General features: G+C 35.5%; 4 protein-coding genes across 8 annotated transcripts in view; 1 reads left to right on the forward strand and 3 right to left on the reverse strand.

The window, feature by feature from the left end:
- LOC129792563 (uncharacterized) overlaps window positions 1-1,339 on the reverse strand; it is a 94,073-nt gene extending 92,734 nt beyond the window's left edge. Inside the window, exon 1 of the mRNA XM_055831731.1 lies at window positions 1,099-1,339. The gene's annotated coding sequence lies outside the window, so the exon portion shown is untranslated. The remainder of the gene's footprint in view (window positions 1-1,098) is intronic.
- LOC129792688 (ARL14 effector protein-like) overlaps window positions 1-25,120 on the reverse strand; it is a 693,823-nt gene that overhangs the window by 416,391 nt on the left and 252,312 nt on the right. The window lies entirely within an intron of this gene.
- On the forward strand, window positions 1,334-24,639 carry LOC129792684 (ras-related protein Rab-3). 3 transcript variants are annotated; one of them, XM_055831998.1, is made up of 5 exons: window positions 1,334-1,589; window positions 18,689-18,913; window positions 20,181-20,299; window positions 21,237-21,408; window positions 21,475-24,639. In XM_055831998.1, exons 2-5 carry the CDS (start codon window positions 18,689-18,691, stop codon window positions 21,619-21,621), a joined length of 663 nt encoding a protein of 220 aa, XP_055687973.1. In that variant the 5' UTR covers window positions 1,334-1,589; the 3' UTR covers window positions 21,622-24,639. The 3 variants fall into 3 exon arrangements, with proteins under 3 accessions (XP_055687973.1, XP_055687974.1, XP_055687972.1); XM_055831999.1 differs by lacking the exon at window positions 1,334-1,589 and adding an exon at window positions 12,397-12,611; XM_055831997.1 differs by lacking the exon at window positions 1,334-1,589 and adding an exon at window positions 13,844-14,290.
- Window positions 2,352-6,617, reverse strand: LOC129792586 (uncharacterized). 3 transcript variants are annotated; one of them, XM_055831794.1, is made up of 2 exons: window positions 4,845-6,617; window positions 2,352-2,913 (listed from the first exon to the last, which is right to left on the reverse strand). In XM_055831794.1, exons 1-2 carry the CDS (start codon window positions 6,572-6,574, stop codon window positions 2,463-2,465), a joined length of 2,181 nt encoding a protein of 726 aa, XP_055687769.1. In that variant the 5' UTR covers window positions 6,575-6,617; the 3' UTR covers window positions 2,352-2,462. The 3 variants fall into 3 exon arrangements, with proteins under 3 accessions (XP_055687769.1, XP_055687771.1, XP_055687770.1); XM_055831796.1 differs by having other exon boundaries at window positions 2,814-2,913; window positions 5,570-6,617; XM_055831795.1 differs by having other exon boundaries at window positions 2,825-2,913; window positions 5,275-6,617.

Raw genomic sequence — 25,120 nt, forward strand, 5'->3', positions numbered from 1 at the left:
AACTAAATAAACACCATTGCTGTGGGGTGGCTGGTGCAAGGTCATGCAATGCACTTTTCCCGCGCTGAAAGTGCATTACCGGTGGTGGAGAAGGGAATTCAGGGGGTTGTTCTCCATATAAGTATTCATGGGGAATTTCCACGAATTTTTCATATGATTCGCAAATTTCACGTATAGAAACAATTAGGACAGGATATCCTGTGATTTTTTCTCAGTTTACTTTGAATTTTGTGGCAAAAATGACCCCATTGTACTGTACAGTCACGCTCATTGACATCGCGAGAGTTTTTGCTTTTTGACCGAACCCCTCAGGGCTCCACGTTCGTTTCTCTACACACAGTATTTCACCCCCAATTCACGATGAGGTCACGGGGCTGGTGTATACAATGAAGGGGGTGTGGGAAAAACGTATGTAGGTACAGTATGGGGTAGTCAAGTGACCGTGTGATGGTATGGGGAAATGCACAGAATGACTTGGATTACAGTAGCACACAAATGTTGCATTCTCCGAGTGCTGCTCATATGCAACAAAATATGTTTTACATTCCACTACATCGGCTATTTTTTCCAACAAAATATTTTCCACTTGCGCTGTAGATAAAATTTGTGGTCGTGGAAATATATATTTAAAATAACACTCGGTTTTCCACCGACTGTCCAAGCGCGAATTTCCATTTAAAATTTGTAAATGAAAATTTGCAGGAATGGCATAAATAGTGGTGAAGTTTTTCAGTTCGCACGACCGCACTGGGAATTGCTTTAGGGATCTCTTTTTTTTTTGTTCTCCACCAAGCCCGGTAAATGGTTTTAAAATCAATTTTCACAAAGAAAGAAAAACAAGCACAAAGAAATCCGCATAGAGCTCGCTAGAGGAAGAAAAAAAATTTAGGCCCTGTTGAATTTGGGTCGGTTATGAAGAAAGTCACGCGGCCTATTCGCAATAGATCCTGGATTGCATGCATGGTGTGATTTTTGTCAGTAAGAGAGAGAGAGTATTCCACCACCCAGGGAATCTCGGTCGGGATGAGAAAATTTTGATTGAACTAAAAATAATTATGTAAAATTTGTGAGAGAAAGAATTTTCCGAGGCACACAAACATTGTGTCGCGCAATTTATTCCGTCCATGACGATCATCGTTTGAGCTTTAGAGGCATTTGAGACCGTTTTTCGGCGATTTTCACATTTGAAAGTCACACACAAGTCATCACTCCCCGATTGGGCGTCCTATTTTCGGCACACAACTCTCCCGCCCTTGGGGATTCTTCCTCGTTGACGCTGATTAACTCACGGGCACACACCACACTTGAAGTTAACGTAAAGAATTTCTTTTTTTAATTTTTTTTCAAAGTCTTGTGGATTTTCCGATCCAGTGTGTCCGTGCTTTGATAGTTCGCGAACCACTCGAGGATGACTTCCGAGACGTCTGGCCAACGCCGCGACGATTCACCAACTGAAATACACTCCTGAGTGCGGGTGTTGAGCCGACATGAGAGTGCGCCTCTCTCCACAACTCCCGCTCATTGGGTGCTGTAGTGGCATTCCTGGTGAGAGTTGTGGTTGTAATGATGATAAAACTGTGTGAAATCATGTGAGTACTGCATTTAAAGTTAGAATTAATCACTGCATAGATACTCAGCGCATTAAAACAATATCGATGATTCCGTAATTACTGAAAACGGCGTAGATTACTGCTAAAAAAATGGATATTGCGCTAAAACTGTTTCAGATGTCTATTTAGGTACTGCAAGAAAACTGCACAGGTATAGTCAAATACTGCGAAGGAAGTATATTTTCATTTATAGAAACAACTGAAATCTGTACATATGTTGAAAAATACTGCGCATAAAATTGTGATATATGTCTGTATTGAAACTGCATGAAAACTGCATAGATGTGGACCAGTAAAAAAAAACTGCGATGTATATAACTGGATGGACACTTCATAAGAGCTACATGGATACTCTACATAAAAACTGATATGAAAATATGATATGTGTCATAAAAACTGTTCAGACAAATTGTGCCCAAAAAATAATTGAAATACGAATTATAATTTTTTTAACCCTCATATAATCGAAAAAGCTCAACTAATCTCTATACAAGGAGAGTAAAACATAGGATTGGACCTTCAGAAATTCCTAACTTTTAAACAGTATAAGTCGTTTCTAAGATGTATGTCGTTTCTTCGTCAGGTCTAAAGTGATCAATCCCAGTTTATCTCAATTCAATTCAACCTTACACCTAAATAGTAATTTTAAATTTATAAGTAAATGAATTAGGCTTGTTTTAAATATGGATATTCTAATTGTAATTTTATAGATTCTTGGAAAAAGTTTTCATTGGTGTCGTGTCTGTGCTGCAGATCAACCACCAAAAGAGACCGAAGCCCTCGGTGGTTCTTTATTTATACCCAACTAACGGGAGATTACATCACATTTTCCTCCCTCTATGTATTCTAAATTTACATCTTATAATTTAACCTTTTTTTTGATAACAAACGACGGCTCCGCCTTGGAGTTTCTTCACTTTTCATCGGTGGCTTTGGTGGCGCCTTCGGGGTTGGCATGGGGGACTCCGGAGGACTCAGATACTCCTCTGAATCGCTGCTGTCTTGGTCACTGCTGTCCTCCAGCTCTATGAAGCTACTCTGCCGCGGTTTTATCTGGTCTCTATGGACCTTAATGCGAGCGTTCCCGATTTGTATGATGTACACCACCCTTGACTGCTTCTCTAGCACTTTTCCGGGAATCCAATCGTGGTTGAAGAAATAATATATTTTCTCCCCCGGCTTCAAGTCATCTTTTCTCAATTTCGCGCATGCCGTCGTTATGGTAAGAGAAGTCCGTGGTACATAGCTTAACATTGTCGTCATCGGAGATTGGTTTGTGACCGTCGAAGGGGTATGATTATATCTGTAAAGAAAGTGACACAATCTTACCTCCGCACTTAATTTTTTCAACAAATTATCCTTCATGAATTTCTTCAAGCTTGCTTTCGCGGTCTGTACCGCTCTTTCGCCTAGCCCATTTGAAGGAGGATGATACGGAGGAGTCGTGACATGCTCTACATCGTTATTTTTAAGAAAATCTTTGAAAGTATTTGAAGTAAACGGTGGACCGTTATCACTAACCAACTTTATCGGTAACCCAAAGATCGCGAAGAGCTTACGCAACACCAATGTCGTGGCACCCGCATTCGTAGTTGACATTAAATGAACATCCAAAAACTTTGAGAAATCATCAACTATCAACAAATAAGATTTACCCTCAAAATGAAAAAAATCAATATGAATTCTTTTCCATGGAGCCAACGTTGGCGTCCAGGGCGTCAATCTTAGATTTCGCGGTTTTGGTGCCCCCTCTTGACAAGCAACACATTCCTTGATCATCTTCTCAATCTCCCCATTGATCCCCGGCCACCAGCATATTCCTCTCGCCAAGGATTTTGCCCTTACAATACCCTCATGCCCCGCATGAAAAAGTTTCAAAAATCTTCCCTGTAATACTTTCGGAATTACCACCCTGTCCCCCCGATATAAGATTGCATTCTCAATTCTTAGGTGTGGTTTCATTGCATGAAATGGTTTGATTGCCTCTTTATCACTGTTTGCATTGATTCTAAAACCATTTTTTACCCATTCCATAACCTTTTGCAATACTTCATCTTTTTTGGTCTCCGTGCGTACCTCCTCCTCGTGTACCGGCAAATCTCCCTTTACGTCTAGAAATTTAATTGTTAACTCCGCGATCCCTGTTTTTCCCGGACCGGGAAATCGTGAAAGAAAATCAGCATTTGAGTTATGTTCCCCCTTTCTATACACAATCTTTAAATCATACATACTCAATTGTATTGCCCATCTCGCGATTCTTGCACAAGCTATCGCATTGTTATTCTTCTTATTCTCCCCGAAAAGTTCTTTGAGACTCGAATGATCCGTAAACACCGTCACCTTTTGTCCGTAAATATATTTGTGAAATCGCTTTACCGCGAATACAAGCGCTAAGGCTTCTCGTTCCACATTGGAATACCTTTGCTCGGCCTCCGAGAGGGTGCTAGACACAAATAAAATTGGTCTTTCCAGTCCGTCAATGACGTGCGACAGCACCGCCCCCACCCCTTTTCCACTAGCATCCACGCTAATCACAAGGGGCAAGCCACTCTGATAGTGTGTGAGAATACTATCTGCGGACAACCATGATTTACTACGATTGAAAATCTTTTGGTGTTCACGGGTCCATTCATAAGGTACGTCTTTCTTTAACAACTCATACAAAGAAGAAAGTTTCGGCGAAAGATTTTGCAAGAATCGCCCATAATAATTAAGCAACCCCAAATAAGCCTTTAATTCTTTTACATTTGTAGGCACCGCAGCTGATTTTATAGCTTCTAATTTATCCAACATTGGTTTAACTCCCTCTTTTGTTAACACATGACCCAAATACTGAATTTCTTTCTTAAAAAAATACATTTCTTAAAGTTCACCTTTACATTAAACTTTCTTAATCTTTCAAAAACCAATATTAACGTATTTTTACATTCTCTTCGCGTGCTTCCCCCTATCAAGATGTCATCAATGTAACACATGACGCGAGGAATATCAACCAAAATTCTCTCCATTGTCGCTTGAAATATTGCTGGACTGGAATTCAGTCCAAACACCAATCGCGTGTACTGAAAAAGTCCCTTATGCGTATTGATTGTCAATAATTCTCGCGAATTTTCGTCCACATTTAATTGTTGGTAAGCTCCCGCTAAATCTAACGCACAAAAATATTCACACCCCGCCAAAGGTTGAAAACATTCGTCTATTCGCGGTAATGGATAATGCGCTAATTCCACGTACCGATTAATTGTCGACTTGGCGTCCATGCACATGCGTATCGTTCCATCTTTTTTACGCACAACCACTATGGGTGATGCCCAACGCGACGAACTCACAGGAATTAAAAACCCTTTCTCTACCTGTCTGTCTAATTCTTTCTCCACTTCTCCACGAATTCCAAAAGGCACTGTGTATGCCTTGTGAAAAACTGGTCTTGCATCGGGTTTCAGCACAATACTAGCGGAGAATTTTTTTATCGGTGATGTGTCTTGCACATCAAATACATCCCCATATTTCTCTATTAAACTCTTATCACTCCCCAATGTGACCTCCGTTTTTACACACATTTGGTTCATCGCCGTGTTCCCCTTTTCCGCCCCAAACAGTGATCTCCACCGCGGAAACAATACTGAAATCCAGTTTCTCCCGCATAGAGGCAAAAAAGATTTACCTGAATTCACGACAACCAAATCGAGTTTTCCCATCTCTTTCCATTCCCCTTCATTTTTTATTGAAACTGGCACAGTAATTTTCCCCAAAATCTCTACTGATTCTCCCGTAACTACACGCAAATTCATTTCACAATTCCTTAGTGGAAATTCACGAAGATAATCACGATATTGTTTTACGTGTATCACCGACACACAAGCTCCCGAATCAACCTCCATTCTCAGTGTACATTTACCAATGCCCACTTTAATAATTACTGGGTCTTCTCTTTCAGGGCTATGGGGTACCATACTCACGGTTTCACCATCTCTTACGCTCTCGCAATCACTTTCGCGTTCTACCACCTCCTCCTCAACTCCGTTGACTTCATTGTCCTTCTCCGACGCGAAAGATGATTTTTTTAGCACCGCCAATTTCATAGTGTGTAGACGATAACTCATGCGATCATCCTCATCATCATTCGAGCTGATATCACTCTCTGTATCCACCACTGCATTCAAATGCTTCTTCCGCTGTTTGCCTTTGTCCCTCTCATCAGTACGATTGAACTTCTGGTTGAAGCTCTTTTTTCTCTCTGGGCAATTTACTGCGATGTGGTCTGTCCACTTTCCGCATCGGAAGCATCTGATGGGTGATCCGCTCCTCTTTTGTCTGTTGTTCTCTCGCTTATCGCTTCTGCTACCACTGTGACTTCTCTTGGCGCCAATTTTTGAGCCATGCATTTTTCCCACTTGTCTGGGGTTCATCATCTTGATGTTCTCTTCAGCTAACTCCATAGAAAGAGCGATGTTGAGAGTTTCGTCCAGCGGTTTTGCTTCATCCAATAATCTCTGCCGAATTCTTGTCGACCTCACTCCACAGATAATCCGGTCACGCAGTGCCTCCTTCTTGTACTCCTGGAAGTTGCATTTTCGTGCCAGGGTTTGTATTTCAGAGACGAACTCACTGATGGATTCCTCTTCGTGTTGGCGCCTCTCGAAAAATTTGAATCTTTCTGCAACCACATTATTTTTCGGGGCGAGTTTCGTCTTCAGGATATCTGTGCACTCCTTATAGGTCTTACTTTCAATTGCGTCTGGATGCACAGCACCCAACAATTTTTTAACGCAATATTCCCCTGCCAACGTGATGAGGGCGGATACCTTTTCCTCATCCGTGGTGACTTTGTTTAACTTGAAATAATGTTCCATTCTCTTCAAGTATATCTCAAAATCTCCTTCTTCGCCTGGTACGAAGGCTTCAATTGTGCCCACCCATCCAGAACGTCCGGAAGCCGTAGCACTCGCTGCACTAACCGCCATAACTCACACGCGCACTAATTTTTCTTTTTTCCTCGTCGCCACAATGTCGTGTCTGTGCTGCAGATCAACCACCAAAAGAGACCGAAGCCCTCGGTGGTTCTTTATTTATACCCAACTAACGGGAGATTACATCACAATTGGCTACCTTGGCTACATTCTAGGCTTTAGCAACACCACCTTGAAAATGAGTTTCAGTGTAAGGTTAATTCGAAAAGAAAAGAGTTTATACAAAAAAAAAATAAAATTATACATATTTTGGTAGTCATTGAGCTTATTGCGCCACTATTGTGCCCAATGCGCCTATTCGTGGTGGCTATCGCGGAAAGCAAGGAAAATATATGGGAGAGGGTTTTAACCCAGAAGAGAGTGTCACGGAGAGCGTTCATATAGAGCACAAACAGGTGCTTCTTCGACGTCAAATCATGCGTCTGGCCACCATTTGGAGTGTGCGGGGCGCGTCTAAGAAAAGAACAACATTCACACACAAGTGGTTGGGAATATATCTATTCTGCAATTATATTCAATTTATTTAAGCTCATTCTGTGAGCATTGGGAACAGCACACACGATAGGGAAGCTTCGAGCATGAATTAGTAATTTCGGAAGTATATAGCCTCCGCTCCGTCTCCAATCGTGCGTTTTCATCCACGTCTGTGGAGCTTCATGAACGGCAATTGGGGGTTGTATGTTACCTTTAATGCCTCGCCATTGAATGACTTTATTAAAATCAACCCCAACCACACAACCCCACACCCTCCATCAAAGAACATGAAAAGCTCGTTTCAATTGCCACAACCACTCATGATTGCCCTTACAATTTCCCATCCTCCTCCACCCTATGCAAGAGGGCATACATATAGTGGAAATGTTACCGCCACATTTTGAGCTTAGGTACACGTTATTAAATTTGTGTCTGGCGGGTATCCCTGCACATGGGATTCGTGAACCATAGCTGTGATAAATCAATCATAAATTGACCAACTGTGCTTAATTGCGGACTAAACGCGCGATGTGCTATCGCAGTCCATTGAAAAGGGATGACAAAATGAAGCACCCGGTGGACTTCAATGTACCCGTCAGGGTCCTTTATTACTTTTTTTTTTAATAATAAATATCCTGGAAGCAACATAATGTCCTTCAGAGATTGCATCATATTTGAAAAAGCTTTAATTACATAGCGATGTCCAGCATTAGAGGTTCAAAATGTCCATTGTATTACCTGGAGTAGGTTCATAATGTATGGGGAAAATGTTTCAGACCCATGTGTTTAAATTGTGTCATAAAGCACGTCATCTAAACAATGCGTATACATCAGTCAACTTGCTAAAATTCCAATGTCTCCTGAATGCTTGTTTAAATGAACAAGCACACCTCTATGCTTCAAAAAGGTAGCCTAAGATTATCCTCCATGGCAATTCACGTAATAAACGCAAGTATCAACTTGACTCCTTAATTTATATAATATAATGCAGGGAAATACATAATAATGTTGGATGAAGAGAAAATGTTCAAAATGTCCATCAGCAAAATAGTTTAAGTTCTGTGAACTATATTAAAGTGGATAATAGTTCAAGGAGGTCTTAAAATGAAGAAAATCAACAAGTAAAACTGTTGGAGATCCTATATTCATCAGAAGAATTTATAACCTTTATTCAATCTCAAAAATTCTGGTTTAAATTTTATTAAATTCTTTGGAACAAATTTTCTATTTTACCTGGACTAGAATTAGAACAATTTATATTTTCAACTTTTAAACGAAGAAAAATTAATAGTTCTCAAAGAAAATCAAAGGGTTGCATTCCCAAAACTTCATTGAAATTAATTTCTCAACATTTTCAGGTCAAATTTTCAAGAAAAAACCGAAATTAATAATTTTTTTTAATAATGTAACTCCAAATTAGTCTGTTGTGTGCCAAATGAACGTCAGCTCTGCAAAATATTCATTACCTCACTCTTTATTAGGTTTACACCAAAATTTCATTATACATTGTGTGGAAAATTTAGTTTATTTTTAAATGAAATAATTACACGAGGGAATGTAATTTTTGTCATCGCGCTATGTTTTTCACTCTAATTTCCTTTGCTGATGGGAGAATATATTTTTGTTTGTCCCTATCTAATAGGATTCCACCCAAAATTTCCCGTATAATCAAGAATGAATAATTAATTTCGGCAGTAGGTGCTTACAAACTATTCCATATATACACTATACCTACCCCCCAACCACTGTCAGGGAGTTTACTCTGTGATAAATTATATATTGTGCCCCATTCTTCTGTAGGCTCTCCTTCACTCCCATCTATGGCGCAATTTGAATAAAAAAAAAAGAGAGAAGAAAAATATCCACATTGCGACCTTATCATGCACACCAATCATTAAACGATAACAACCATTCTGTTTTGGGAGAGAAATCATTAATATGTAGAACACGTTACAAACACAAATATTATTGCTGGAGCTACCAACTTTTCCCCACATTCCCACCCGTTTTACCTTTTTACCTTCCTTCCTGTCCATATTGATGTGTTGTATTTGTGGGAATTCAATCAATACAATATTTAGAAAATTACGATAAACTTCCACCTTGACCCCATATTCGGCATTGCGCGGTATTTCTCGTGGAAAAAAAATATTTTAATTTAATTATTTCTAGGCATTTCAATTCATCATATCGATGTCAGGTACAATTTGTCTGACACTTTTTCTAACATTTTCCCGCCCATTCAGTCGTTTTTCCATGGATGCCCGTGTCATCCACTTGCCTAGTTCTTCATCAAATTTTTCGCTTTTCCCCTCCATCATATCGCTACTCATTCTCGTCAAAAAACCCCTGAATTGGAAGGTAGAAAAGTGGCATGAAAAATTCATTTTCATTAATTTTCATTTGCACACCCAATGCGAGAAAATTCCCCGAAATTTCCATCCCCCAAAAGTGCCGCAATGAAGCTCTCAAAGTTTGAGCCACAGGAATTCACATAGAGGTGTGAAACTTTCACACTCTGCCTTTCACCTTCTCTTATCCTCTGTGGTTTTCCATATGATATGTGTCGTATTTGACACGCGCTGAGGTTACAAGAGATTCAGTGGTTTAGCTCCCAAGAAAATGACTTTCTCCAGAAGTTTCATACTCCTTCCTCATGTATGGGAAGTTGTTGAAGGGGTTTTGTTGATTCGGGGAAAAGTGTGTGAAAAGTCACGAAGAATTTGGCGCAAAAGTACATTCTGTGGCATTTAAATAGCCCCACAAGAAAAGTTTGAAGGATTCGTTAATTTTAAGTATGTGTTCATTACAATTTTAAGGGTTGTACTGTGTCAAAATAATTCAGGAGAAGCAATTCTGCGTATTTTATTTTTTACATTATAAAAAATCCTTTAGAATTTTTTTAGTTGAACGATTTTCTCAATTTTTGGAGGAAAAATCGCGAAAATATAGGTAGTACTTACAGATTTTGAAAATTTGCAGGTGTATTCTTACCAATATCGCGAATATGGAGCAAATTCGCTTCGCGCCTGGTGGCGGTGAGATAAGAAGACCAGACATGGGGTGGAAATCCTCCATGTAAATTCTTGTGAGTCTCGTGAGCAATTTACCCAATTTTCACGTCGGTAAATCCAGTTGTAATTCGCCCCACACTGCGGATAGGATTTCGGAGGGTAAACAGAGTGAATTTGCGGAATTTACTGTCATGTCGGATCCTCAGGCGGAAATACCTCATTTTTCTCCTCGCCGTCACACTGAGCACTCGAAGATTGTAATTCAATTTGGAGAAATGTACCCCGCGCTCGGATTCGACATCTCACGTGTGAGATCTTTTCCCGCCTTACTTGCCCTCCTCTATTGCGCACGGAAGATGCGAAGTACGCCAGAGGGATTCGTGCACAGGGCTATATACCTGCACCACCTGGCATCGCGTCGATATCTCTCTATATTGTTGTTTAAAAAGGTACGTCAGGTGCAAAAAAAAATAAGCATATGTCTCAGGACATATAATCACGTAACCTGCACACTCGTGATCCTTGCGATGTTCCCTTTTTTTATTCATTGCGTCTGCGACTTACACCAAGGCAGCCGCTCTGTTCCTTTTGCAGCACAAAGTTCATCCACCCGAAAATATTCACTCAAGGGAGAGAGAGCATCTAATGAAATATTTACAGAAGCATATTCCTTGCTTTTTCTTCTCATAAGTCTTTCGATGCTGGTTGCAGAATTTGCGCAATATGCCATGGAGGAAATATTTACTTATTTTAAAAAGAAATGTCTCTATGATTGTAAAATAAAGAAACATGTTTATTTATTCTTTGTATACGTACATATGTTATTGGAGGCACTAATGAGAAGGATCTCTGTGAAAGCCTTATTTGATAATTTTGTATCTAATTCAACATTGAAAATCTTTAATTATTTAAAATTAAAATTATATTGAAAACTTAATTTCTATTATATTGTAGGGAATTTTACTATATTGAATAATCATTGATCATAATTGATCAATCGCTTGACTGACTCAATTAATTTATTAATTATTTATTTGATTTATTTAGCAGATGCTGTCTCAATCAAAATGTTTGAGAATATTAAAAAAAGCTTTTTTTATGTTTCTTACTCTAATTTTTTATTAAATTAACTTTAACTTTTGGTTGATAAAAGGTGTTTACTCGTTTCTGCATCAGAAAAGTTTTTATTCGAGAAAACAATCTTGACAAGACCTTGTACAAATTCAAAAGAATTAAAAATCACCAAAAAGACTTCCTAATTTCCACTAACAATAAGATCTGGCGGGAATGTTCCGCAAGAAAGTTTTCCTAAAAATGGATCTAAAGAATGACGTCACTATTTTATTTTTTTGAGTAAAAAAAACCACACGTCCCTATGTACATCAACTAAATTAACTTTGTAAAAAGGAATTTTGTGCTATAACGTTCAAAATTACTTCCCCATATTTAACCTCTGTTGCCAAATAAACAAGGAATGGTTTAATTTAGAGTACAAAACCTTGTGCAGTTTCATTTGCAATGTAAGCTCCTGCAAATATTGTGCACTACACACCCCAAGTCTTGTGCAAATATTACTCGACTCCTTCATGTTGTATTTCTTTGAAACTTTTCTGCACACAACTATTCCCTGGGAGGCTGAAGTTGTCCCCGTGGGACACGCTGAGAACTTCAATCTCCCCCAATCCTTTTTGCTGTAATTACCCCACTAGGAGAATATATGGTGTATACATACAAAAGCCACCATATCCGGATTCAATTGATTCTGGGTAGATTTAGGAGTGCTCCATTTACAGTAGCCCCCATGGGATAGGAAAAGCAGCAAAGTTGCACGGAGTAGCGAAGTAAAGAGAGAGTGTGGGAATTGAGGACAATGACTAGGGGCCAGAGAAAGTTAGCGCTATCGATTTTCTCCTGCCGTTCCACCGTCATGAACTGAAGTGCCTGCGGACGTGTTAAATGCCACCAGACCACAATAAATCTTGGAGTGTGTGACAAGCGTGGTTGCACGCAATTTTTCTTACAAGTCCACCAGTTTGCCCATTCCACCTGACGGGAAGCCCTATGTAACTGGCAATACAATTAACAGGAAAACCGTCAGTTGGGGGTGGTGGGCATTTAAACATCCCACCGCGCGCCACCGGAAAATTTAAACAATGAGCTTTTCCGCGAGGGAAATTCAGAAAAGCTTCGGCGCAGAACTTTTTCCGTGGGGAAAATGGTTGGAAAACCAACTACGGGAATTTTCCACGAAAACAGTATCGATTTTCGGTTGGTTCGCTGACAAAGGTCGGAAAAACTCGTGAGCGATAAGGACAGAGGGAACACCCCAGACAGCTGATCGATAAGTAAAATCTCACAATGTTTTTCCATTGACTTGTGTGTGACAGAGTGTCTCTTGTGTCTCCTGAAGAAAATTTATAAACTTCCAAAAGACATCCCAAAAGTTCCAAAAAAAAGCTCAAAAGTTCAAATCAGGAAGATTTGGTGGAAACTCACTTGAATCTATCAGCGTTTGTGTACAAAAAGGGAGTGTTTTAGCAACGGTGAGTTTGCAAAAAAGTATATCACACAGTGGAAATTGTAAAAAAAAAATCAAGCCTTACATAGAGTAAGGCGTGGACTTGTAGTAGGGATGATTTTCAAAGTTATAAAGGGATTTAAAAAATGTTTTTAGTCTTATTAATTTTTAACACAAAATTTAGATTCTAAAAGAATTACATAGAATTGAAACATTTATTAAAGTATAAAAATGAATTTTCAAATTTCAATAATTGTTAATTGTACAAAGATCGTTTTCGTTTATACGGGAAGGATATACTTTTGCAAAAATTAATAATTAATCTAGATATCTTTTAAAATTCTTGACTAGTTTCGTTCTAAAACTGAAACCAATTTAAGTTTTTGTTTTATTCTTATCATATAAAAAATATTTTGAAAGAACACAAACAAGGACCTAAGGATCTTTGAGGAAAAAGTCGAGGATCCTAAAAATAGCTACAAGTAGATTGTTGGATTTTTAACCATTTTATTTGACAATTTTTTTTTTAATTAATTTTTAATTCAGTTTAGTTTTTTTTAGGATTATCCTTGAGAATTTTTTTTGCATAAATACTTGATGAAAGTGCAATAAACATTAAAATAGTTGGATTGAATAGCAGATTTTTAGCACTTCCGACTTAACAAAATTTTAATTTCTTATTCATAAAATTTATAAAATTGTTGTAAAGTTTATTATTCTTTCTTTTTATTAAGAATTTAATAACTTTTAATGATTTCTTTAAAAATATTTTTCAATTTTTTAAAGAATGTTCCTAAAATTATCTTTTTTAGATCTTATATGCTTACATATTCAAACACTTCAAAAAATGGAGATTGAGAATAAAATTAATATTATCACGAACTCTAACGAAATCCTATATACTAAATAGACTTTAAGAATTTTTTTGATCACATTTAATATCATAAAACCTTCAAATAGTCAGTTATCGTATTTATTCCATCACTAATCCTATCCACTCTCAACTTTGAAGTATTAAAACTTGTTGAAAGCATAAACTATAAAGTCAAATTAATTGAATTATATGCAAAATTTAGTCAGTATATTTCATCAAGTATCACTGAACGCAGTAGCTGTGATGAGTTTATAGAGAGAGCTTCCCCTCTTTTGGTATAAAGAGAAAGTTGGAAAGTGCTGGTAGCTCCATCCCATTCGCACCCAATGAGGGGAAATTCATTGAAAATCCTTCATCACTCACCATTTTCGCAAGTTATTCACCACAGACTCTCAGTTGGGTGCTCCACGAAGCAACATACACATCGATTATTTGCCAAGAAATAGGCTCGAGATTGCTCCCAGAGGAATTCAAAGGTGATAAGAAAGCCCACCTGAGTGCAAAGTACTCGTGGGTTGTGTGAAAAAAAGGCATCCCTCAAAGTGGTGTGAGCTTTTTCCCAGTGGCAGTGCTTTTTTGTCTCCTATACATAGCGGAGAGCGAGAGTTTTCTCTTCGAGTAGCACAGAGAAAGAAAAAAACCCACCCTACCTCACAGTGCCAGTGTGTGTCACTCTGTGTGGAACGGAGTTTTCCTCAATCAACCATCTTTCGCATTCAGCCCCCATTCATCGTGTACAGACACCCACCACCCACCATCGTCATCCAATTAGGGAGGCAGGAAATTTTCATTTAAAATCCACAGTGCAGTAATCTGCAGTTGATAACAATGTAAGTGATGTAATCGCGTTCATGGGGCTCTTTTCGGTATGTGTGCGGGGGCGTGAAAAATGTATTTGTGCTAAAATTGCAAGAAAGCTCCCCGTCGTCATCAACTTTTCCACAAATATTCACTCCAAATACGCATTCGCAACATTTTGACTAATGTGGCGCCCTCGCCAGGGGATGCCTCACTGTCGTCGTTGGGAGACGTATAGAAGAATAAGAAAAAAAATAAAATTCTTGAGAAATGTGTGATATTTATAGCAAACAAATTGTGCAAATCCTGCAACGATGTGGAACCTGCACGATTTACTTCTCCGCAGGAAGAGCACGTTGCGCAATCAACACAAACCCCGATAGGCCACACAGTACCTACACCTCACATGGCCCCCATATTGTGCCCCCTTCGCACAACAATCTCAATGGAAAATCGATAGTTTTTGATTTACACACACGCCTTCGGCGGGAAAAGCAGATGGTTGGAATTTTATTGGTGGATACGTAGCTGTTGATAGTTTGGATAAAAAATGTCTCATTTTCCCTTGATAATTGTTCACCTAAATTTTACCCACTCAACCCTATTTCTCAGCTCGATTCACAGTGATAAATCACTGGTACAAAATTTCCACTATCAATGCTATCTACCGCCACCAAATGGAACGTGATTCCGTGGAATTTGATGAGCTGGGAATATCTGGGAAGCATCGGTGGAAAGTATATACCTACATAGAATATAGGAGAGAAACTTTATATAACTTCCTGTGTGCCCTAAATCGGGAAGGCAATTTCCAATTTATTTACCTTGTGGAATACCTGAAAATTTAGCCACAAAATAATTTTCCGTATTATATAGTTTTTACAAAAAAAAATCCACAGGGAGCTTTTAAGGTAAAAAAAAAAAAAAGTTCTTAAATAAGATTGTTTCGGATAAGTACTTGGATAATCTCTCAATTAATTAAAATTTCACAAGTTGACCTTTCTGCTGTGCCTTGCGCCTTTTCTTTGACGTTAAATTGGATACAATTTGAGATGGAGGCGCCTAGTACCCATCAACTTTTCATTCTCACAAAATTTACTGGGAATCAAGAAGAAGACAACTAATTTTGGCGCCTCCACTTTTAATTATGATACTCTTGATTAAATGTTAACCGGAAAATTTAACCTTTTGTTCTGTTCTGTGAGGGAATTAAGATGGAGGCGCCTGGTGCTTAAAATTGTATATTAATTTTAAACAAAATTCATTCATTCGGCTTTTTCTTTTTAATTTTTTTTCTTGATGTTTTTGTAACAATTGACATTCAAAAGACGTCTCTAGACGCTCCAGACTATGTGTCGCTGTCCTCGTTGTCTGCTAGAGCAAACTTTTCTATGTACAAAGATTGCTTTAAAGATACGATATTTTCCCTACAGTTCAGTTAGCAATGTGCTAAAAAGAACGCAAAGAGCAAAAAAATGAATTAGATATCCAGTTTTTAAGATTAACGAGAAGTTTGTCTGCTCAATTTCCTTAATTTAAAACGAGTGAACGACTGAAAATATCAATCAAATCAACATGTACCGTTTCTCAAATTTCCACTTCACTTTTATTTCGCTACCTGTTTTCAATATATATACACAATTAATTTATTATTTTATTTATAATTGACGTTGAATTATTAACCAATGCATTTGGTTCACCGGACATATTTTGAATATCCAAAAAGCATCCAGACAATTCGATTATTTACCAATTTTTGATAAATAAATAAATCCTTGAAACTTTGATGAATAAATTTATTGAAGCTTTAAAACTTTGAGCTTTATTTAGACAAAGTTTAGAGTTCAGACAGTTTTTCTCACTTGGTAAAGTTTTAAAAGAATTAAAACCCCTGAATTTGAGAATAGACAAAGTTTTAAATTGGGGCAGGTGCCTTTAAACAATTTAATTAACTTTGCATTAAAATGAGCATTTAATGTGAAATTAAATGCAAAATTGAAAAGAATATCATAAGATTTCTAAATTAAAATAATCTCTTAGATAAATTTGATATTCTTTATTAAAATTTGCATGCATAAATATGCAAATTGGACTCTCTCTCTCCATTTTTCATAGGTCACTCATGCGATTTAAATGGTCGTGCAATTAAACTTTATTAATCCTTCATATTTTTTTTTTTAAATAAGAAAAAAAATGGGATAAATTTTTAAATACTGCGACTTAATTCATTATGTTAAAGTAGGTTACTACTGAAAACTTTATCTATCATTTATGTATCTAATCAAAACTTCAGTTACACAATGAATAAAAAACAATAACGTTGATTATATACATATTTATATACTATGTACGTATACCTACTTTATAATATCTCTGTGAATCTGAAGTTTAATTACTTTTATTACAGGATATTTAATTAATAATAAAATCTGTTACGTAACAATTATATATTTTTTCATTCCCATTTGAGATTAATAAAGTTTTATTGAAAAATAAAAGAGAGAAAAAGAGAGATAACTTGATAATCAATGTTACCGATTCATTGGAGAACAAAGAGAACGACAAATCATTTGCGCAATTGATTTTGCATTCATCAAATTAATCATTCAGAATCAACATTTGGGATTTTTACGAGACATGTTACTTAAATATTGAAGAGGTTTTCTTTTATCCTTTTTTGGGTCCAATGTAAAAACTCCCTTCCACCCACACAATTGGACTTTGAGTGATAAAATGGATTGAGTATATACACGTAAATCTAGTGTTGTCCAAACAGTTGGGTAAATTTAATTTTGAAGAAAGTAAATGGTTTGCTCAGTGGAACCTCAATATCGACTTTAGCTCTAATCATTTTTCTACGGATGTAAAAATAGATGGGGAATGTCAGTAAAACCCCAGACAATTCACAAAAATCTTCCCCCGCCGCGTGCTTTCTACACGGTTGAAAGCATCCCCCAAATAATTTTCTATGTATATGTGTGCTTTCCATTAATAATTTATGACAAATCGTACGTCTGTCAACTCACCCCTTTCCAGCTGTGATTCTCACATGTAGGGATGGGGAGCACCAGAGGTGTTCCGGAACGAAGTATGATGATTTAGGTCAGTTTGACGAGAAAATTAAAATTTACATAGGAATTACACGCCACGGGCAACCAGGCGCCTCCATATGAATTTTCTGCATGAAAAATTTAAATAAATGATCTGTAAATGTGCAGATAAAAGCACTCAACACTCAAACAAACCCATCTAACTGAAAGGAGGGGGGGAGGGGACGTTAAAATATAACAATTTTATCTCTATATAGATTGTTTCATTTTAATACTTTTGCACAGCATGGGCTAAAATTCAATTACAAAACCTTTCACCAACGTATCGTTGTAGCTTCCAGATTGTATTACTACGGGCTGAATGGGGAGGGTGAAGAACAACAGATAGACTGCAATAATAAACTTCCAGATATTGTCTTGTGCCATAATATTTAATTGCTTCACTTTACTAGAGTCTGTCTTATCGTAGAAAGCGATAGTTTAATAATAAATTTAATGAAATACAGGGTCAAATTTAGCAGCAGAAGCTCTCTTCTCATAGAACTTGTTGGCTTTTTATTATGTATTGGAAAAAAGAAACTTCATTTTATTTATCTCAATAAAGTTAGCCCCTAACGCTCTTGAAAGTTTTATCCTTGATGACCAGCAACTTCATGTGTAGAGAGTTAAGGAAAATCTACTTCTTCTGAGAACTTCTTCCTCTGGGAAGTTGGATGTTTAAAATCCTTGAAATTACATATTTGTATTATGTAGAAACATTTTGTTTCGAAAGGCAAGCAACATAATGTACATATATAATTCAAAGATTACATCCCATTTTCAATAGCTCTAGGGCGTTAATTTGAATGTTATCACAAAATTTATGATTAGTTAATAATCTACGTAAAGCTTTACGTATCTAAGATAACTCTAGTTATGGAATTGTAATAGGATGAAAATATCTTCTGAAAACATCACAATAAAAACCTCATTGCATGTCTTAATGAATTGAGATAAGACTTTGAGCTTGAGTTTTAAGAATTTTTATCCTTTTTTTATAATTTAGAAAGAATTCTTTAAATGAAATATTTTTAATTTAGATTTTACATCATACAAAGTAAAATTTTTAGAATTTTCTTTAAATTATTTATGGAAATTTTTCAAATTAACTTTCACAAGAAAATTGGGAAACAAAGTAATTTCACATAATTCTCAATTTAAAAGACTCATTTTTCATAACTTAATTTGGAACATTTTGTCCAACTACCGTACTCTAAATATAGAGAAAGTATACCTAATTGAGGAAATCATAGTTTTTCCCATTTATTAAAAAGTTATATATTTTTTTTGCAAAAAAAGTGGAATTGAAAAAAAAATAATTGCACCTCTCATTGATTGCAGATGGCCGGCGGAGGTGATCCCAAGTGGCAGAAGGATGCAGCTGACCAGAATTTTGACTACATGTTCAAATTGCTGATAATCGGCAACTCTAGTGTTGGAAAAACGAGCTTTCTCTTCCGCTACGCCGACGATTCCTTTACATCAGCCTTCGTGTCAACTGTGGGCATTGATTTCAAAGTTAAAACTGTCTTTCGGCACGACAAACGCGTCAAGCTGCAAATATGGGTAAATGTGCTTTGCTCTATATATCTTTGTATGTATTATACATAGCACAGAAAGAAATCAATTAATTTGTAAGAAGCCCCAACATTACCACACTGCTCTATCAGAAATAGAAAGATGGAACAGTCGTGTGCGATGAGTGTCTTCACTCTGAGGATATAGTCGAAAAACGATATTACGTAGCATATAGAATTATGAAAACAATCGTTCTTTAGAGAACTCTCTTTATTTATTACCTACATTGCAAAACTATTCCAAAATTATCCTGCAATTTTTCTTTGAAATAATTTTTCAAAATTTCCTGCTTCTGTCTATTTGTATTGTATATTACAACGTAAATATAAACATATTAAGTTTGGCATTCGAAGGAGAATGCTATAGAGAACAAATGGAAGTTCCTTTCACTGTTCTCTCCTGCCTCGTCCTCTTTGGTTGGCACCCATACGGTGTCTATGGTATTTGTTTTGATGTCACATCAATGATTCAAAAGGATGAAAAGTTGTGGTAGCTCCACCACGCGAGGAATGCAAGGAGACCCCCCTCCTCAGACCCTTCAATCGATCGCGTGCGAAATACCTATACACATCATACACACAGTAGGGATCCTTTAATGCAGAATTGTGATGGAATTATTGAATTTCCGTCATAGATGTGTTACACACCACTTTGCACCTTTGCTGCATTAAGAGGTGTAGCAGATTATTAGCTACTATCAATTGCACACGAGGAGAAAAAACAACAACAGCAGCAGCAGCATGAGAGGGCTAATCTGCTATATGGAAAAAGGGAATTTTCCAGGGATTTCCATTATATAGCATTGTGAACAGCAAATCATGCTCTGCATTTGTTATTTATAAATTCCTCGCAGTCATACCAAATTGACATTGCTCCGTTTCACACAGTGTTGCACTCCGTGTCAAAGGAGAAATGAAGCAATGGAAAAAATAAACAGGGAAACCTTGTCCCACTTTTACCCCAAAAACACCCCGCAGCACCCCTTAATCAAATTGGAAAAAAAACGAGGAGAACGACCCCGATGTTTTTCTTTCAAAGAGAATATTTTTCTATCACAGAATTATTCCACGAGGAATTTTCTTTTCTGCAAAGATTTTCCTTGTAGATTTTAAAGATTAGATTAAAATTAGCATTACATTTTTCAATGTATTCAATGTATGAATTTATTTTATATATGTATGTATATAGAAAAAAGAAAAGAAAATTAATATAGAATAAAAAGTTTATTAAATTATTCTTATTGTTTTTTTTTAAGGACACGGCCGGCCAGGAAAGGTACAGAACCATCACAACAGCCTACTACCGCGGTGCAATGGGATTCATTCTCATGTACGACATCACAAACGAAGAGAGCTTTAATTCCGTTCAAGATTGGTAAGGATTCATTCAATTAAAAGGGATGGTCTAATAATTATGGAAATTCTACACAAAACTATGCTTTATTGTTTTGAGGATAAAAAAAAATATTAACAAAAAATGGAAAGTACTGAAGGATTTAACCCGTTTCTGTATAGAAAAATTCTTTGTGCGAGGAAACAATTGAGATACGCCATCTATTAGATATAATCAAAAATGAATAAGAAATCACAAAGGAGATTTCCCAAGAGATTTCCTGTTTTCCATTTGAGTAAGAAAGTTTTGTCATAATAGAATCTTTTAAACAATATTTAGTTACGAGGTAAATTGTCGCTTCGCTCCAATTTACCTCGCCCCGCTTCGCGGGGATTTGTTGCGCTTCGCGCAAATTTCAGAGAGAAAAAATTATGATGGTTTATAAGTATATTTGGAAAACTTATCAGTCCCGAAAATAAAATTTGCAAAGAGAAGAAATCATTTTCATACAACATTTCAGGCGCCAAATTCAAAAATTTGCAAAAAATGCATGACTTTTATATGGGGGCTACCTGAAGGGGGGCTTTGGGGGGAAAATGAATACGGCCACTCGAAAGCGCCTGATATAAGGAGTCTCTGTACCAAATTTCATCACGATCGGTCAAACGGTGTAGATTTGTATAGCTGTACAGACACGAAATCCTTTCTTTATTATATAGATTTAACAAGAAAATTTTTGTATTAAGTTTTAAAATTTGGCTTTATGGATCTGGAAGGAATCCAATAGCCGCCGTAAAACTTTAAAATGGAGAAGAAGAGGCGTTTCACAATGGACTCAAAAGTTCCTTACAAACTCCTTATGTTTCCTTAATTATCGATCTATCTCTTAGAAATATTCCTTCGTGCATTTTCGGCTATCATTCGGGTGGAATTAAATGTCAAAAATTTAACATTTTGAATATTATAACGTCATTTACAGGGTGACTCAAATAAAAACGTACTCCTGGGATAATGCACAAGTGATCCTAGTTGGGAACAAATGTGATATGGAGGATGAACGTGTAATCTCATTCGAGCGGGGTAAGCAACTGGCCGATCAGTTGGGTGTTGAATTCTTCGAGACATCAGCCAAAGAGAACGTCAATGTCAAAGTGAGTTAAAAGAATTTCTTTGAAAAAAAAATTTTTTTTTCTTAAATAAAAAAAAATCTCTTTTAGTCTGTCTTCGAGAGATTAGTGGACATCATTTGCGACAAAATGTCAGAGAGTCTAGATACAGATCCCACAATTGTGGCAGGTGGTCCCAAAGGGCAGCGTCTCACGGACCCACCGCAGGGTGCACAAAATGCCAATTGCAACTGTTAAGGTCTAAAGACACTCTTGGTGTTCTTTCTCCTACTTAAACCATGACAAAAACCCGCGTGTTTGTCCATGGATCACACCATAGTCGACAAACACCCCCAATTACACCACCCAAGCCTCCGTAACTTTATTCAATGTATGATCAACTGAACTTGCATTCGTTTCCTGACACTTCCTGAACTTTGCACACACCCTACACGACTTTCGAGTGATTTTTGAGACACACCTGAAAGGACTTTTGGAAACAAATCTTTAAAAGAAAAAAAACTTTAGAACATAAAAGAAATGAATCTGATTTTCGGAAAGAAAAAAATCACAATCAGGAACTTTATAGCTTTAGCACAACATTTCCCTTTCCCCTAAATGAAAATGAAGAGAAAAAAATTCATTTGAAGATAGTGATTCTATAGGTCAATATAAATTGAATGTTTCCTAAAAAAAAGGACAAATTTAGTTCGAAAGAAAAATATCTCGTTGTTACTCGTTTTTTGGTAAAAAAAAAATTGTGGAGGGAATTTTCAAAGAAAAAAACAACCTCCGAAAAAACATATTCAAACTAATTATGTCTAAAAGATTCACTGTAGTGCTATATTAAATGTTGATTGAATAGAAATTATGAGAAAGAAACTGTGGGATACGATCCAGAGAATCCAACAAGGACAGAATCACAAAAAGAAGAATAATTTTAGTCCTTAGACAATAAAGAGAAAAAAAATTATTTTCAGGCATTGCAGCTTTTCCAGGGGCAGCATTCCTTATATAGATTTTTTATTCACTTTGCAGCAGTATTAGGAAGAAAAACAAAGACGATGGAAGTCCCATCGAAAAGATTGCAGAATTATTTTTTCATGATTAAATTTAAAAAATATAAAAAGAAAAATAGCAAAAGTATTGGGAAAAAGGATACGAAAAAAATTGTAAAAATATTGTAAATAAAAAATAAATAAATTTTAGCAAAGTCACAGGAAAACATCAACAAGAAATTTGCAAGTTCACTGGGAAGATGATTTTTTTTTTTGAAAATTAAAAGAGGTTTTCAAATATTGAAATAAAAACAAGTAAAAACAAAACACAAACTTTTTTCTAAAAAAAACAACAAACAACACACTTTAAAAAAAAGTATTCAAATTACTGAAAAAAATGGATAGTAACAAATTATATTAATAAAAATACTTAATTCCAAAAAAATATTGTAAAATGTATGAAGGAGATTATAGAAGAAAAAACCCTTAACTTGTATTTATCAATAGAGCATGATTTTAGGATGTGGAATGAAATTTAAAAAAAAAATGAAGGACAAACTGAACTAATTAAAAGAAAATTGTATGTGTAATTAATTCTAGCAATCAATTAAAACACACACACACTCCTTCACAATCTAGGTCTTAGATGTAAATAACATCCACAATTTATGAAATTTTATCAGTTTGTGATCGTTATTTGTTGAGTAAGCTGTATAAAAGTGAATCAATATGGAGAAAATTGTAATTAAAAAAAAATAAAATGTTATAATTTTTATGGCGCACACATCGAGAAAATAATGTATACTGTTTAAAGAAAAAAATTCCAAAAAAGAAACTCGAAAAACTGAAATAGAACAAAAGTTTTTAAAATTTTTATTTTCTTTTAATTTGTAAAATTCATTTTGTCAAAAGAAAAATCCCAGAAGGTAGGAAATTGGAAGAGTAAAGCAATTTAAATTGGAATGAATAAAGAAAAATAAGGAATTGATTGAATGATAAGAAATAAGAAAATTGAAAGAAAACTGTGGAAGAAAAAATAAGAAAAAGATTTAAAGTTTATTTTTCATTTAAAGAAAAGCGAAGTGCTTGAGATAAGTCAATAAAGGAATCCAGATTGTTTTGAGGATACTTTAGGAAGACAGAAAATAGAGGAGAATTCTTTTTATTTGTTTTACCTACTAAATTTTCATGAATTAAATTGAAGAAAATTGAAAATTTTAAGAAAGTTTAGAGAGGATTCCAAAAGAAAACTTTACAAAATACGTTCAAAGAGTTTGTTCTTCCCAAAGGATATTTTGTAAATAAAATAAGACAAAAATATTTTTTAAAAATTCACCAAATAATTTGAAATTTTTCACAGATTGGCTCAGTTTCCTACCTTCAAAAAATGCTTTTTATATTAATTTTGCTCAAAAATTAAAACTTTTTTTCCTCCCAAGAATAAGATTTTTCAAAAAGGGAGATGATATCGTTACACGTGCCTATGATCATGACGTGTACTAAAAATTTTTATCAATATTAATCTCTCTCTTTAAAAAAAAGAATCGATATTGTAAGATGTAAAAAAAGTCCTCAAAGAGAATGAATAAAAAACTACTGGCGTAAGATTTTATCCAAATCAGAAATTTTTGATGAAATACCAACAAAAACAAAAATTATTTTCTACCAACACAACCTTAAAAATACAGTAAACACATTTTTCTTCAAAAAATTTATCAAGATTTTTATCTTTTGTACCCTTCTTAAGAAAAAAACAACATTTAAAAAAAAAGATAAGAAAAGTTTAGAAGAAAATTTTGCTTCAATAGTGGAAGATGAAAATCGGATATTTAGGAATTTTTCTCGTCAGAAATTATATAGAAGAAAGTGGAAAATGACGGATAAAAACGCCAATCGCTTTGTTGTAATTAAAGATGAAAAAAAAAAACTTACCTATAACTTTAATGTAATATTTGAATTGTACGACATACCAAGAAAAAAAGTAAAAAAAAAAGATTTATTATTCCAAAAGATTCATTCGAGAAGAAGAAAACCAACAGCATAAATTAATGCAAAATGGAACAGTATAGTCAATGTAGATGAATAAATTACATGGAAATATTACTTACGAGGTATGGAATTATGTAATATTCAATAAAAAATATCATAAAATATTATTATTTCATTGTTGTCATACATATTAAAAAAAAGAACAAAAATATATTATTGAAAAAGTAAAAAAAAAATCATAAATGTATTACCAAGAATGAAATAAAATTTCAAGGAAATTGGACAGTAATGTGCGGATTGCAATGAATGCGCTTTCTTCTTCGTCAAAGAAATTTTCATAAAAATTTTCTTTCTTCTTCTATGAGGTATTCGTCATCAAGAAAAGATTACTAAATGGTAAGTTATAAATCAAAAATAGGTAACTATCTCTCCCATTCCTTTCTATATGTCTATGAGGCTTTTAAAATGGGAAAAACTAACTGATTTGGAAAACAAAGTGGTAGATTCTAATAAAAATCTTTTTTTTTTCGTACAATTCATTATGATTATTGATATTCTGCGGAAAATCATAAAAGATTTTGACAGTTTGTTTCTATCTTTAGTCATGTTTTTGAAGGAAAATTACTTTTCCAGGGCTCTCAGAAGATTTTTCTGGTTGTGTTCTGGAACAAGAAATTCTTTGTTTTTCTTTTATAAAACAGAATATATAGAGCAGAACGATTTAAGAACATCAACTGTCAAAATCGTACAATAACTTTTAAGAATAAAGA

Source organism: Lutzomyia longipalpis, chromosome 3 (genome assembly GCF_024334085.1).
Source record: "Lutzomyia longipalpis isolate SR_M1_2022 chromosome 3, ASM2433408v1".
In the NCBI taxonomy this organism is placed as follows: Eukaryota; Metazoa; Arthropoda; class Insecta; order Diptera; family Psychodidae; genus Lutzomyia; species Lutzomyia longipalpis.